The following is a 16,254-nucleotide window of genomic DNA, read 5'->3' on the forward strand; positions in this document are numbered from 1 at the left end:
GCTCTTTTCAACAGCACAGCCACTGGCAAATGAACCAACTAACTAAACTAAATCTGGACAAAATGTGAGTGGTTTGCATATAGACTCATGAACAGGCAGTGATCATTTAGGTTTTAAATGACAAATCTACAGTGAAATATTGTGTTTTATAAAGTAACCTATGGTAAACATACCCTGTACACTTCCCTGCTACAAAATTATTGTGATGAGTTAGATGTATGAATACTCAGTATTCATGATACAGTTGATGATACAGTGATTTGGTAAGATTCTGAAGTGTGCAGCTATCTATAATGTAACGCCGAGAGAAATAAGGAGCCATCAAAAGTATACGCAAGTACACTATAGCATAAGTATACTATAAGTACTAAAACAGTTGAATCCTTGTGGTTAAATTGTGCTTGCCTAACAGTACAACAATGCCAACATGGGGGACTTTGTATTTAAACTATTATATTGCATACCAGTGTTGTTAACTAAAACTAATGATATTTAAAATGTTTTTCAGTAATTTAAATAAAGCTGAAATAAAATAAAATATAAATATCAGAAGAAAAAAATGAAAGTTAAACTTAAAAATAAACTAAAGGTATATAGAAATATATATATATATATATAAAAAAACTAAATGAAATACTAAAACTAAAATTAAACTATAAAAAGTTCATTCAAAATACTATATTATATTATTAACTCTAAAATAGCACTGCTGCAGAATTTTAAAAAAGAAAAAAGAGAATTTACTTTATCAGTGCTTGCATATACATAGTCAAATTCAGTATATACTATTAAAGTACTAGACTGCACATACTACCATAATTGGAGGAAAAAATAAAAATAATTTGCTTTTTAAGATGACAACACATTTCACTCACATTCCATTCAGAAAGCCAAAGCTAAGTGCTATTGATTTGATAAGGCCATTAAAGCTCATGGTTTTCATGGAGTGTAAAGTCCAAAAAGCATTTCTTTACCTGTTCAGCTAAATCCGAATATAAAAATAGTGTTTGTTTATTAAACACCCAACCCATTTCACCTTTAATAAACTGAATTGTTTGTACCAATAAAATGCTTGTTCAAAGATAATTAAAATGTTCACTTAAGACATGAATACATCCAAGAGACATATTAAGTGACAGCATTATGGAATCTGTATTGTGAAGATACAGTAATAGTGCAATTATAGTGTAAGGCATTGTGAACATACATACAGCAAAGGAGAAATATAAACATACATACTGGCCGTGAGATTTCTGAAGACAATAGCTGCAAACTCTTCAGTGAGTGTAAGCGTACCAGTTGACCATATGACATATTTGTCAATAATTACAGTACATGACTACACATATCTCTTCCCTGTTCCCTCTAAATTCATTTGAGGGCAGTAATTGTTCCCTTTCATGCTTTAATTAAATAACGACTCTCTTATGGTGATATTTTCAACATATCAACCTCTGGAATAACTGGTGTCTTATAACGGAAAGTAACACAACGCTTAAACTATCAGACACCTGTAGCAAAAATACACACTACAGCAACTCTACAAAATAATCCAGCATAGATTTCTCTAGATGTCAACAGTGTGAAAGAACACAACGTTCCTGTCAAAATAAAGAGTTTCATGGATTGTTTTTGACTGCCTTCGTACCAGAAGAGGACTAATGTTTGAGAATCAGTTTTTGGAAAGAGAAGGTTTTGATTGTTTAGCTCTTCTCTTAGCAAACTGTTGGAGCCCGTCCCATTGCCTGTTCAGGTGGTTGATCTTTCAGTACATTTAGTCCAGAGTTGGAAGTGTGGCTTGAAGGCCAGTGGTCCACAGAGGTGGAGGGGGTGAGGGCAGAAGGGAGGAGACTGTCCAGCTCTTGTCTTTGTCCCGTCTCGAGCAACCACTCATGAAACTTCTGCTCCACTAAGGCCTGAAACTGCCGCCTCTGAATCCTATAAGACAACAAAGACGCAATACATCACTACTGAATGTCTCAAAAAGAACAAACTTATTGTACAATTTCACGTCCGATATCCACTCTAACATTAATAACTTTTATATATGCCTACTGCATATAGCAGAACATGTATAATATAACCCCAAATAGCCATCTATCTATGTGAAAATATAAAATAATATTATTCTAAAATTATAATAAAATACTAATATAATTAATAAAAATACAAACAAATACTATATTATGATAGATAGATAGATAGACAGATAGAGAGATAGATAGATAGCGACACAAAATTTGGGTGTATCACAAAGTCTATGCCCATGTGTACTCTATTTTCATCTGAAATGAACTAAAGACAGAATTGAAGCCTTGAAAGGAACAGAAAAGTGGACTCACTTGTTCAAGTGTGCTTCCTTCACAGTCTTCTGCCATTCCTCTATCGCCTTCTCTCTGTCCTCCACAGCCTTCTGGTAGTCTGCCGGGAGGTCCCAAGGGAACTCACAGTTATCCCCCTCCATTTGGAAGGGTATCACCAGGGGATAAAACTCAGAGGGGGGCTGGATGCGGTAGCAGCCCGTGTCTGAAGCGGAACCCTCTGCCCCAAACAGCAGTGGCTGGTCCCATAAATTGGGAACCACCGCTAGGCCCACACTAGCCATGTGGTCCTCTAAAGTGGGGTAATGTGTATGGAAGGGGCCCAGAGTGAGAGACACATTTCCAGGAAGGAGAAGGGGTCGCGTGGGGGTGAGGGCATGGATTGTGCAGTGAAAGGAGCCGCCTACAGTCAGACGGCCGGCCACACACACCACACGGACGTTCTCACAGCTCTGAATGTGGACGTTGGTTCCCACCGGGCCGAGCACCACTGTACTATTCCTGCACTTATCCAAGGTCACAGACCTGAAAGATAAAGACAGTTTTGCACCAATGTTGACACAGTACTAAACAAACACAACAAAAATGACTAACTGACATCAGACTATGACCAACATTTCTTTGGACTGCAAATCCTGGTAAGGTAAAGATTTATCCAATCTTGTTATTATTAGAAATGTAACAGAATGGTTGACTAGTCATCCAACAACTGATTATTTGATTAGTGTGGTGCACATTGACAAATGCACATCTACCCCCGGTTTCACAGACAAGGTTTAAGCTAGTCCTAGATTAAATGCATGTTTGAAATGAATGTATGTTGTAATGACAGATCTTAAAATATGTCAGTGCCACTGTTTTGTCTGAAGATGCACACCAGTAATGTTTTTTTTCTAGTGAACATTTATGAAAGCTACTTAAGTGCCCTAATTGAACTAAGGCCTAATCCTGGCTTAGGCTAAGCCCTGTCTGTGAAACCGGGCCTTATAGTTTTTTTCCATATCAGCATCTAAGGCCTGATATTTTCATGGCAAAAACAGGGTTAAAACGGTTTAAAATAACTAAATAAACAACTGAACAACCATATTTAAAAGGAGACATAGGATACTGCAAATGGTCTTAAAATGACAATAATGACAAACGTATTGCTCGGGTGCTTATTAAGGAGTTACATTACAATTTCACATCCAAATTAATAATGCTAGACTTGAACTAGGGTTAATCTGGGTAAAAAAAAAAAAAAAAAAAAAAATTATATATATATATATATATATATATATATATATATATATATATATATATATATATTGCAGCCAATCTGTGCTGAAAGGTAATAACTCCAAGCAGTTTAATCTCAAAAAAAAAAAAATTCAATACATACACAAATGTTAACTGTATGGACAGTGAACTAATAATATAATATAATATAATATAATACAATATAATATAATATAATATAATAGACTGACAGAGAGAATCTTCTGCCATGGAATGCGCTACAAAAAAGTGCATTTGATACCCAATTGACAATAAAAGTGCATTAAGTAAAGTGATAAAGTGATTCCTTACCGCAGTGGAGCGAGAAGGTAGATGAAAGCCTCACTGCAGCGGTGGAGTTTGATGTTGGCATCGTTCAGCTTTTCTGAGTCTTTCGCCAACGTCTGTTTGCAAACCTGCGACATAAGCACCAGTCGACTTCCTGGAGGAGCCACGTGGGTGTTTCTGAATATTTTGGCCTTCTTCAAGGTGCCCTCTACTATAAAACAAAATATGTCGGAGTTAGTGATACTACTAATCAAGTAAACCATCCATCAATTCAAGCTAAACTAGACAAATACAAAGGAGCCATAATATAAATTTCTTTCATTTCTCTCCCTGAGGTTCACTTATAATATTAGTCAAGGTTTTTACAGCTAAAAAAAAAAGAACTTATCATTTTTCAATCTCTCTTAAGTCATTTTTTCTTCTTTTTGCTACTGTAACTTTAGCATATCTATGTAAACAACCTCTTTGCATATGAACAATTTGTTTTTCCTTTCATATACAATTGAAATGATACTAAACCACAAATATTCTTAAAAAACGTTTGGAAACTTTAAGATAAAATAACACCTACAACTTTATTTCCTTGACAAGAACTTCCAGTTTACCTTGTATGGCCCATGCCAGTTTCTTGCCTGACTGTGAGAAGGTAGAGATGCCAAAGGGGTTGAGGCAGAGAGCCTGACGCAGAAACCCCTGGAACTGCTGCAGAGAGTAGGAGCGGCTGAGTTTGGAGAACCCCGCCTGGGACTGCAGCGCTGAGCGGCTGAGGAGCTTGTGGATTGGGTGCACAGTACGGCTGTGGCTCACAGAACCTTCCAGCAGCAGACTGAGGCTCTCGATGGCCTCTGAAGTGAGCTGGCTGTCACGCAAAACCTGTCCTGAACTGCTTAGCTGCCCTGGCTCCACTAGCAACTCCAAGAGCTCAGCCAAGTGTGTCTGGATGAAAGCAAGATGAGCCTGGTCATCCCAGTTCTGGTAAAACAGAATGAATAAATAAACTGTTATGCAAAAAATAAACAAAAATTATGCAGGTGGAATTTTCTCTATACACAAGCCTTACACCAAACAAACTGATATTTCCTACAGGGTACAGGTATAAGAGTAATGTATATATGAGTGTCTGAGTAACAAGTTAAAGTACATTCAAGAAGACATACACGAGTGAATCTGATGATGTGTATACACTGATGATATCTAAGGAAAAAAACCTAAATTATATTTTACATGAAGAATTTTTTTTCTTTTACATAATTTTTTTTTTAAATATATATTTTTTTAATGTTTATTTTTATATTATTTTCATGAAAATTAAGCACATTCCCCAAATTCCAATAAAAAACATAAAGAAATATTTTTTTTATATACAATTTTTAAAAGTTTGAGGTTGGTGAGATTTTTTTCATGTTTTTGAAGAAGTCTCTTATGCTCAGCATTTGTTTGATAAAAAAAAAAAAATACAGTACAAACAGTAATATTATAAAATATTACAATTTAAAATATCTCTTTTATATTTCAATAAATGTTAAAATATCAGTTATAGTAGTTTATTCCTGTGATGGCAAAGCTGAATTTTCAGCATCATTACCCCAGCTGTCACTGTCACATGATCCTTCAGAAATCATTCTAATATGCTTTGGTGCTCAAGAAACATTTCTTATCATCATCTGTGCTATTTTTTTCAGGATTCTTGATTAATAGAAAGCTCAAAAGAACGGCATTTATATATAATTTTAAATAGACAGATTTTGTAACAACATAAATGTCTGCCATATTTGATTAATTTAATGCATCCTTGCTGAATAAAAGTATTCATTTATAAAAAAAAAAAATACTGAAACCAAACTTTTAAATGGTTGTGAACAAAAAAACCCTAGTTTATTGCATTGAATATGTCATAAAAAATAACGCCAATGCAAATAATACATAAATGTTTTTAAAATAAGAATTTCCTATTTTTCTTTTGATTTATGGTGAAACATGACTCATGTTTTCATAAGATTCACCCACACACCTTATTTTGGGAGCTTATTTTGGTGTCTCTCTCAGAGGAGGAAGAGGGAGATCGTGATCTGGGACTTGGCCACTCTTCCCCGATCAGTGATGTGCGGAGAGAGATTCGGTTCAGTTGCTGTAGATACAGGAAGAGTAGAAACTGCAGAGTGTCTACTGACAGCTAAAGGAAGACAAAGAGAAAAAACTTCAGTACAGCAGAACTGCAATACTGTCTAACAGCACTACAACATTTTGTCATTACCTGACAACGCTGTCTGTCAAGTTCCTTAGGACTATGGCATTGAGATAGAGCTTCTGCCCACTCTAATCTCTGCTCTGCAGAACGAAGCATCAACAGATCAAAAGTTTCAAAATACAGCCAGGCAATCTCCTCTGCCAGCTGCAGTTTGCCACAAGCGATGTGTCGCCACATGTGCCAGCCGAGCCTGGGGAAACAGCCGTCCCGTGTCCGGACGTAACTGGCCATCTTGCGCAGATAATGCATGCTGAATTTGCTTGGGGCTGTGGCGGGAAGCACCCCGATCAGGAAGGGCTCCAGACGTGGCCATACACATGCTGTGTATTTGTCCATTACTATAGAAGAAAAGAGATTTGCTAGTTCAGGAGAAATCACCAAATCCCCATTAAAGTGGCTGTGCAATAATGTGCTTGCATAAGTGATAATGTACTGGCAAATTGCATAAGATGTTAAAGGAAATAATAATCTGAATGTAAAGAGATGGTCAGGGAAGGAATGGTCAAAGACATTTAGAGTTGTTGGTAACAATACAACTTAAAAGTCATGGTAGGAATGTCACCATATCTAACCTTTCTGAGACAGATCTACAGAAGATAAAGTCAAGCAATTTTTTAAGTAATCACTTGATGGTCTTGTTAAAATCAACTTTCAATGTTTCCATGACAACCACAGAATCCCAGTATCAAGATGCTAGTCAGCAAACTTATTTTTATTTATGGCAATAATAAAAAAATGGCAATTATATTTGCTTACAAATTATCAACATCAACATTAACAATTGTATAAGATATGTCTTATCTTTTATCAATTCCATAGTGACTGAAGTGTATTTTTATGTCATATCCACTCAGCTGTAAAGCAATGTTCATTTTTTTCTTAATTAAATGTTTATAAAATGGTTTCCTTGCCCCTGAAATCAATATTTAGTTTAAACGTTCCAGCACATGTACAAATATTAATATAAAATATTTGTATTACCAAATTTACTCTCGATGTCAATATTTTGATCAATCATCCAACTTTACGACAAGTTTAGCAACATCTTTTTCAAAACTACACAAATGGCGTCAGCTTTCACTCTCCTTACCTGAACATTGAAAGCTTTATGGCTTCAAAAGGTGGTCATCTTAGTTTCAAGGGTTAAAATATATATAAACATATATAAATATATATGTAAACTGAAATGCTATCCGATGCTGTCCACACTGACGGGCGCGCGACCCGATACCAAACGGAAGAGCCTCGCGAACGCGCGCTGTTGTACCGCTTAAAACTTCATTGTTTTCATCTTTTTATTCACTCCACCATTATTAGATGTCTAGACAATCACCAACCTGTTACCTTAGAATAATAAAATAATTCAAGGCCTAATATATATGTAAAGTCTCTACAGCAATATAATCTCTGAGAAAACAAACAACGATAAAACAGAACTGTGCCTGAGCGGTTGCCATGTTTGCGTCACAACGTGACGTAAAACAAATCGTTCTGTGAAGCCCGGCTTCATTTCAATATAAAAGCCATGGTCTATCTATAATGAGTAGATTTATATCTTTACAAAAATAGTAGGAGTTTAAAATACAATTTGATCAGGATGATCAAATAATATTTGGTGTTATTTATTAATATTGAATTATTTGTCGATAATATGAATTATTTCTGAACAAAGTACAAAGAAAGCCTTCTGTTAGGAGCGCTTCTCCAGATTTCAAAATAAAAGTTAATCTAAAACTCTATCTATTAATGTAAGAGACATTAAACTATTTATCTTTTCATGCGTGTAACCAAATTTAACTCTTAGTCTTCAAAATATTTTAATTTTCTTTCAAAATAAACTGTAAAGGCCTATATAAGAACTACATAAGACAATAATGTATGGAATTTTTAACAGTTTTACATCAAGCTTACTCATTACAAAAAGATTAACCTTATATTAAACCTGGCCATACATATTACCTGTACATATATTAGGAATTAAAACAGAAATATATCCCTCCAGATTCTTTGACTTGTATGGCTCAATGCGCATGCGCGAATGTGCAGGAAGTGCTCGCAGCCCGATAACCAGCTGATAGATCAACAACTGAACAGCTACCTCTAAAACAGCCGCGACTGGCAACAATAGGTAAATATCACTAATGCCGGTAATTGTATATAACTCCATATATCTAAAGGAGGTGTGATTATTTTGGAATTTGATGTTTATGGCACCGCTTGGCCCGCTTCGCCTGGATCGAGACGAGTCACGTTAATGGTCAGAGTCTATACTGCGTCTCTAATGCATCACATCAGACACATTCACCTGACAGTCAGAGTTATGGATCAGATCACGTACACATACACCTTATCATTACAGTTATGCGTTAGATCAGGAGACATACACCTGATTATTACAGTTATTTATTAGATCAGAAGACAGATAATAGATATACGCCTAATTATTAAAGTTATTAATCAGATCAATAGAAATACACCTGCTTATTAGAGTTATTAATCAGATAGACACACAACAGATTGTTAGTTATTAATTAGATCAATGGAGATACACCTGATTATTAGAGCTGTTAATCAGATCAATAGTCATACAACTGATTATTAGAAATATACATTAGATCAGTAGTCATACATCTGATTATTATGATGCATAGACTTACTCCTGTTTATTGGACATGTGCACTAAATCGCATGCAGTATAGATTGACATGCTGGTAAGAGTTATCAATTAGAGATGTTGTGTAAAAATTGAGGTTCTGATGGACAGTTAAAGGTTTTGCATCAAGTGCCGTATCATGCAAAATCCATCTGTGCATAAATTTTGCTGCAAATGATGGTCATTTTATTACAGTTATGTACAGTATATGTAAATGCAATTCATTACAACAGCATTAACAATATAACTGTGTAATTACAATCAGCTCATCAAAGATGTTACATATTAAGTGCACATTGATCACAGCTTACACTGTATTTAATGCCTTTAAATTGTGTAATGACTTCGACCTATGTACTTAAAACAGTTAAGCTATAAATGTTTGCACTGCAAAGTGATACTGATGCAAACTCAGAGAGCAGAACAGCACACGACCAAGAAACCTCAAAGAGGTGACAAAGTTTCACAAACCTAGTGGTTTCCTACCTGCTCAACATCTAGGGCATTAATCATTGTTTATGTCGACATCCATTACAAGAGAGATTTGCAACAATAAAATTCATATTTGAGGCGAAATGCTGGATTTAGAATGTATCAGTACTTTAATAACCAGAAATTCTCACTGAGATGCCAAGATAAGAGTGTGGTTTTAAAGTTTTCTTCCTGTCATGTGCATCAAGTCAATCTTGAGGTTAGATACGTGCCACCTTATTTTCTACAGACATTTTTAAGATGTTGATCTAGAAATATTATGTATGGTACTTGCCTTGGATTTAAACTGTCATAAGGATGTTTAGTAATGCGGTCTTACTTAAGAAATGTTATTGTGTTGCTTTACCCATCAGCTTCCCTATTTCTGATGAGAACTGATTCACCGCATATGTATGAAAGTTGTTATCTGGTTGTGTTTGTAAGGAGAATAAAACATGTAGTCACATGTTTTCTCAATTCTTCTTTCTTATTATGAATGTTACTTAATTTGTTTTAGTTCAGTTTTGCCTTTGGCATGAAATGGAATTTGCAAGTTCTTTTTTTTTTTTTTTTTTTTTTAACATATATAACATATTGAAACAGATTCTCGTACAAGAAAACATGTAGGGTGGGACTTGATTTTCAACATCAGGATTTGATTGGATTATTGGATGGTTGTGGTTTACTATTGCTGTGATCAGTTTACCCAAAAGTTAAAATTTTGTAATCATTTACTCACTCTCATTTCTTTCTAAACCTGCATAAAAAGCTTTATTCTGTGTAACACAAAAGAAAATATTTATAAAAATGTGTCAGTATTTTGTAAATTTCCTGCAATGAAACAAAAAAAACCTTTCATTTTTAATAAGTTAACTCTTACCAGAGCATATAAGTAGTAAATGACTTCCTCTTTCACTACTTGTTCCAGTTACGTTCTGCTCTTATACTGTTGTTTGTTTTTCAGCATCACAGTCTGACTGCTGTCCTCACAGCCAAAAAAGAAGTCTCCAGTACTTCAAAAAACTGAGTCCACTGCTTTGAGTTGCTGCTTTCAGAGACACCATCAGGGAGGACGGCCACCCTTCCTACATCATGAGCACCCGCGGGACCGGCAGGACCAATGGGAGCCTACCGCAGACCAAGATCTGCCAGTTCAAACTGGTGCTGCTGGGAGATATGGCTGTTGGCAAATCCAGCCTGGTGCTGCGCTTTGTTAAAGGCCAGTTTGATGAGTTTCAGGAGACCACCATTGGAGGTGAGGCATAAGTGATGAATTCAATTCATAGAGATGGGTAGTACTGATGTTTAGGAAAAATTTGGTTGGTTTAAGCGGTTTATTGCATTTACATTCCTACATACACTACCATTAAAGGTTTGGTGTCAGTAAGATTGTTTTTTTCCGAAAGAAATGAATAATTTTATTTAGCAAGGACATTAAATTAATCAAAAGTGACAGTAAAGACTCTTACATTGTTACAAAAAAATGAGATTTCATAACTGTTTTCAACATTAAAAATAATAAGAAATGTTTCTTGAGCATCAAATCAGCATATTAGAATTATTTCTGAAGGATCATGTGACACTGATGACTGGAATAATGACTGCTGAAAATATAGCTTTGCCATTACAGGAATAAATTACATTTTAAATTATATTAAAATAATATTTCACAATATTACTCTTTCTACGGAGGTTCCTTAAGAGTGGGAAAAATACCAGGAAAAGTCTGGTAAATTCAAAGTCTCAATGGGTGTGAGCAGTACAGTCAACAGTGCCGAGAACACATTTGTGGATCCTTTATAGTGATCTGTAACCCTGTGTTAATTTGACTTCAAACTGAGCTGATTTTGTTATTAGTCATTGCAGTAGATGTCAGCAAATAAAAGATATCACATGCGAGAATGACAGCAAACTAGGTTCACTATCTCTGTGCATAATCTTCACACTAGAATTTGCAGATATTGTTATAGACTTTGGCTCCCATAAAGTCAGAGAAAGGCAGATAATGTACAAATGGACATAATCCAACACTAATATTAGACTGGAGTTCTTGTTAAAGTAATAAAACACTTGAGGTCATGCATTACAGTGATTTTACAATGGTTAAGGGATATTTTAAGTCATGAACCAGAGGTCTGAAAGCAACAGAAATATTATGAAAGACTCCAATGTTCAATGAATAATTACTTAAAATAACATTATTTTAAAAAATAACATATTAATAATAGTCATCAGAAAAAACAATACTACTGCTAAGAAATTGTTGCTTGCATTACCCTTGCTGCATTTATATAGAATGTATTGAGTGACCTCAATATTTTGTTCGTGCATCAAAAACTAAATTTGAGATTTCTATTCTATAAGCAGTGTTATTTTAGTATTATTTATTTACTAATAGTATAGTATTATACTACTACTATATAATAGTATATAGTATAATAGTATTTATATACTAATAGTATTTATTAATATTTAGACTTAACTGAAAATATAAAAATAAAGCTTTCTTTTTCTTTTTTTCTTAGTTTGTGTTAATTTTTATAGTAATTTAAAAGTAAGTTTTAGTATTTTTATGTGCTATTGTCATTTTTTATTAGTGTTTTATTGAAAAGTTCTATATACCTTTAACATATTTGAGTTCATTTTCCAATATGTATATTTAATTTTATTTCAGCTGTATTTCAGTTAACAATAACAATCTTGATTCAAAGAACCAAAAGTAAATATCAAGATGGAAAAGTATAATTAATACTTGAATCTCTGGCTTAGATTACTTATATTTTTTTTGTCTGTTGCCCACTATCAGCTGCGTTCTTGGCACAGTCTGTTTGTCTGGATGACACTACAGTGAAGTTTGAGATTTGGGACACAGCTGGACAGGAGCGCTACCACAGCTTGGCCCCCATGTACTACCGAGGAGCCCAGGCGGCCATTGTAGTGTTTGACATCACCAAGCCTGTAAGTTAACAGTACACTCTTTATACAAAGGATACAAACTTTCATTTGGTGAAATAGTAGATTTGTTGCTTAGTCTTCAGCCATCTGTTTGTAGGAAACATTTGAGCGAGCAAAGGCGTGGGTGAAAGAGCTACAGCGGCAGGCCAGTCCCAACATCGTCATTGCTCTCGCAGGAAACAAGGCCGACCTAGCAGACAAGAGACTTGTGGAGTATGAGGTCATATCTTTCTCTCTTTTATCATATTTCTAGACATAGGGGTGTTAGGGTTTTTCCTGTCTATGAAGTGGCAAGAATGTTGAAAGAATCCCCTCTGGGTTTGATTCATAAATAGCTCTAGTTGCGTTTGTAGTGTTCCGCTGCTTTTATTTTGACCTTAAGCACACAGAACATAATTAAAATAACAAATACACCACCATTCAAATGTTTGGGGTTTGTAAGATTGTTAATGTTTTTGAAAGAAGTCCCTTATGCTCACCAAGGCTGCTTTTATTTGATCAAAAATACAGAAAAAAAACAGCAATATTTTGAAATATAATTACAATTTAAAAATATGTCTTTTCTATTTTAATAAAATATTAAAATGTAATTTATTCCTGTGAAGGCACAGCTGAATTTTCAGCATCATTACTCCAGTCTTCAGTGTCACATGATCCTTCAGAAATCATTCTAATATGCTCATTTGGGTCCAAGAAACATTTCTTATGATTATTAATGCTGAAAACAGTTGTGCTGCTGAATAGCCATGATACTTCTTTTTCAGGATACTTTGATGAAAAGAATGAAAAGCATTTATTTGAAATCTTTTGTATTATTACTGTATACATTTCTTTACTGTCACTTTTGATCAATTTAATGCATCCTTGCTGAATAAAAGCATATATTTAAAAAAAAAAAAATGTTTGTGTCCTCAAACGTTTGAATGGTATTACACAATAACTGTGTAAACTGTGGTAATTACATTTTTAACACATTTGACAGCCCAAATAATGATTTGAACTGTTGGTTTTTTCTCTAATGTCTTGTGTGCAGTAACCCAGACTTTCATTTTACATCTCTGTACAGGAAGCTCAGACATATGCAGAAGACACAGGCTTGCTTTTCATGGAAACGTCTGCCAAGACTGCAATGAATGTAAACGAGTTGTTCCTGGCCATTGGTAAGTGTTAAAGTTGTCTTCTTACTAGTGTATACTTTTTTGCACAGTTATTGTTACTGCAATAAAACTGCAGAAACTGTGGTATCATCTACAAGTGTCATCAAATCAGTAATAGAAATGTCAGGTTGTGACAGAGATTCATTTTTTATTTTATTTTAGTAACAAAAATACAGTTACTATGGTATTTTAAGGAAAACTATGGTTACCGAGTGTTTGTAAGGGACTACAAACTTTAGACTTTTCAAATTCAAGAACATTAGTGAACATTCTTAATATTGTTAGTCTTTTCTTTACACACAGAATTAAAACTCTCCTGGCATACCATCCCATTTCCAGATTTTCAGATTGTTAGTCCTAAACAGATAATTGAAAGGAAAAAAAAATATATATAGGGCCCGTTTGCAATAAAATCAATAACATCATTTAGAAAATACAGTGAATTTTCATTTCCTGCCAACTCTAAACAAAAGATTAACAATATTAACAGATTTCAGGCTCTTGATTTTTTTTTCATTCAACACTTCTTTATTTATCAATAGCAAAAAAGATGCCAAAAACAGACACCCAAAACCCCACGCATGCTGCCCGACACAGGGGGGTAAACCTACAGGATCCAGATGCACAGTCCTCTCGAAGCTGCTGTGGGAACTAAAGGCCTGTCAACACTCCATCACGGGAGACCACTGACACCTCCTCCTTCCCAAAATCCCACCCTTCACCCTTTCACCTCCCAAGACGGATACTGAAAGAGATAGAAAGTGAGAGGAATAACAGAAAGAGATTGAGGAAAATTTCTCACTGATGCCATAAGGAGATTTTTCAAGGAAGGCTTCTGATGGACATAGCAGAAAGTGAACGGACGATGGACTCTATCATATCTGGCAGTATATATGGATTCTGTATTATTTTTAAGTCAAAAATAATTTCAGCCTCTGTTCATTTTCATTACACCAGCAAGGTGTCACCCAAAGAGATACAGGAACACAGAAGAAACAGGATAAACAGAAGAATTATTTCACCAACAAATCTTCCCATTCTCAATCCTGAAATGAACTGAAGTGGTCCATAATGCCCCCTTATAACATCCAGAAGTCTTCAAGTGAAAACTACACAAAGTATCCATATGCTCTGGGCTCCCCCATTCTGATCCCAACTCTAACACTGGAAGGAAGTCAGCACCTTAACCTGAAACTAACCCTTACAATTCTTCAACCATGAGCTGCATCTACTAAATTTTTTAAACTACGAAAGGAACACTGAAGCAGAAGTTATTCACCCTGAGCTTGTTTTTTTTTTTTTTTTTTTCAGCCACCAGCTTTATTTATTACCTTTGTTTGAACTAGTCTCCCTTACAGACCTCGTCGTTCATCTTAGACCCAAAAAGTATTGAAGAACATCAATGTTGTCTTCCCTATCCCATTTCCTTCTCCTGACCACATTGACCTTGAATTTCAGTGTTGAAGTTCACTAAACAACAGCAAGCTCTACGATGCCTTCTCTATGTTCTCGTTGCTTTGTGTAAACTACTGTTTGAGAAACAATCGACAAATCATTTACAACATATTGGCACCAATCGGATGACTGATCAAAAAGCATTTCGCTTCGCAAGTAATATCGCACATTAATTCGTTTGAACAAGGAAGTCATGCAATACCAAGCCAATGTCTCAGTATGTTATGAAAAAGCAACAAAAATATTTAAGCACCCACAAATCAACAACGTGAATGATTTAGCGACCGATGCTGTGCAATACAGTGGGACGGAAAATAGCATCAAGGGAAATTTTTGCCCACAAAGCCCCTGAAAAAGTGGAAAAAAACAGAAGTGCCTACTCCGTTTTTTCCGTGTTCTTTGTTTTGGGCTTGTTTGAGGTCGGCAGACCACCAGAAAAGTAGCGTTTTCGAGTTGGCCCGAAGTGTACAGGCAATAACCTGTAAAAATAATCAGTTGAGCTTGTTAGTAACAGAGGAGTCATTTATGAAGTTTTGTTTTATGGATGGTGTTTGTTGATGTGTATAAAAATGAGTTTTATTTAAAAATGATTTTAGTCAGTAATTTAATGGGTTACCAATACATTTATATGGTCATTTAGGGAATGAATTAGGTATCATGATAAGGTGTCACACAGCTAGAATTCATTTGTCATGTGTCTTCAGGTCCACCTTTTTTGTGGAATAGATCTGATCTCCTGTTAACACCTCTGTGAACTGAAATGTTAAATAAAGCTGTGCTGTTCTGCTATGAATGAAATGTGACTTTGGTTTCTGTGGCTTTTTTAACTAGCCTTGATCCAGACCTCAGCTAACAGTCATTTATGAGGACACAACATTCAACGGTTGTCTGGCTACACCCATGTGACGTCACTGCAATATGTACCTTTAAAGGTACAGTGACAAATTTGAAAAAGACTAGCAGCACCAAACAAAATTGCAAAAATAATGACCAAACAGGTTTCCCCAACACATCTAGTGCTGTATGAAAATAAATAGCTCTTTAGGTATATTGTGCTGCCTTCCAGACTTTGGAATTCTCCCTTCTTCTACTTGAAAATAACTGAAAAGCTACTCAGGGTCAAAAATCTAACTTGAAAAGTCGTTAAGAAGCGTCATCCGACATAATTTTTAGGATAGCTATGACTAAAGTGGTTATTTTCAACTGGAGATGGGAGAACTCAAGAACTCAGATCTGCATGACTGCAGCTATTTACGATCAGAATTGGGAAATTTCAATTTGAATATAGAGTGCTGCAAGAATGATTCCAAAACCATGAAATGAGTGAACATATTTGCACTTCTGTTTCCATTGCCCTAAAGTCAGCCCATTTTTGGTTAAACACTTGAAATAAGGTCTCATTGACACAAGCTCAAGATATTTTTAACATTTTAATAAACCGTGACATGC

General features: G+C 35.1%; 2 protein-coding genes across 3 annotated transcripts; one reads left to right on the forward strand and one right to left on the reverse strand.

The window, feature by feature from the left end:
* Positions 1 to 995: 995 nt before the first annotated feature.
* tbccd1 (TBCC domain containing 1) lies at positions 996 to 7,595 on the reverse strand. Its single transcript, XM_051906205.1, has 7 exons — positions 7,205 to 7,595; positions 6,121 to 6,452; positions 5,878 to 6,039; positions 4,472 to 4,838; positions 3,891 to 4,077; positions 2,343 to 2,846; positions 996 to 1,938 (listed from the first exon to the last, which is right to left on the reverse strand). Exons 2-7 carry the CDS (start codon positions 6,448 to 6,450, stop codon positions 1,716 to 1,718), a joined length of 1,773 nt encoding a protein of 590 aa, XP_051762165.1. The 5' UTR covers positions 6,451 to 6,452; positions 7,205 to 7,595; the 3' UTR covers positions 996 to 1,715.
* Positions 7,596 to 8,133: 538 nt separating this feature from the next.
* On the forward strand, positions 8,134 to 15,608 carry rab5b (RAB5B, member RAS oncogene family). Of its 2 annotated transcripts, none has more exons than XM_051906209.1 (6): positions 8,134 to 8,242; positions 10,203 to 10,493; positions 12,045 to 12,196; positions 12,291 to 12,413; positions 13,260 to 13,353; positions 13,893 to 15,608. In XM_051906209.1, the coding sequence occupies exons 2-6, from the start codon at positions 10,331 to 10,333 to the stop codon at positions 14,003 to 14,005; spliced, it is 645 nt and encodes a 214-aa protein (XP_051762169.1). In that variant the 5' UTR covers positions 8,134 to 8,242; positions 10,203 to 10,330; the 3' UTR covers positions 14,006 to 15,608. The 2 variants fall into 2 exon arrangements, with proteins under 2 accessions (XP_051762169.1, XP_051762170.1); XM_051906210.1 differs by having other exon boundaries at positions 8,240 to 8,371.
* The last annotated feature ends 646 nt before the right edge of the window (positions 15,609 to 16,254 follow it).

The sequence above is a fragment of the Ctenopharyngodon idella genome, chromosome 9, assembly GCF_019924925.1.
Source record: "Ctenopharyngodon idella isolate HZGC_01 chromosome 9, HZGC01, whole genome shotgun sequence".
NCBI classification, from domain to species: domain Eukaryota; kingdom Metazoa; phylum Chordata; class Actinopteri; order Cypriniformes; family Xenocyprididae; genus Ctenopharyngodon; species Ctenopharyngodon idella.

Coding starts and splice junctions, on each gene's coding strand:
- tbccd1 (XM_051906205.1), bottom strand. CDS start 6,450: ATGGACAAATACACAGCATGTGTATGGCCACGTCTGGAGCCCTTCCTG. Junction 4,839..5,877: donor AAATAAGCTCCCAAAATAAG/GTGTGTGGGTGA, acceptor CTGTTTTACCAG/AACTGGGATGACCAGGCTCA. Junction 1,939..2,342: donor AAGGAAGCACACTTGAACAA/GTGAGTCCACTT, acceptor GTTGTCTTATAG/GATTCAGAGGCGGCAGTTTC.
- rab5b (XM_051906209.1), top strand. CDS start 10,331: ATGAGCACCCGCGGGACCGGCAGGACCAATGGGAGCCTACCGCAGACC. Junction 10,494..12,044: donor TCAGGAGACCACCATTGGAG/GTGAGGCATAAG, acceptor GCCCACTATCAG/CTGCGTTCTTGGCACAGTCT. Junction 13,354..13,892: donor CGAGTTGTTCCTGGCCATTG/GTAAGTGTTAAA, acceptor ATTTATCAATAG/CAAAAAAGATGCCAAAAACA.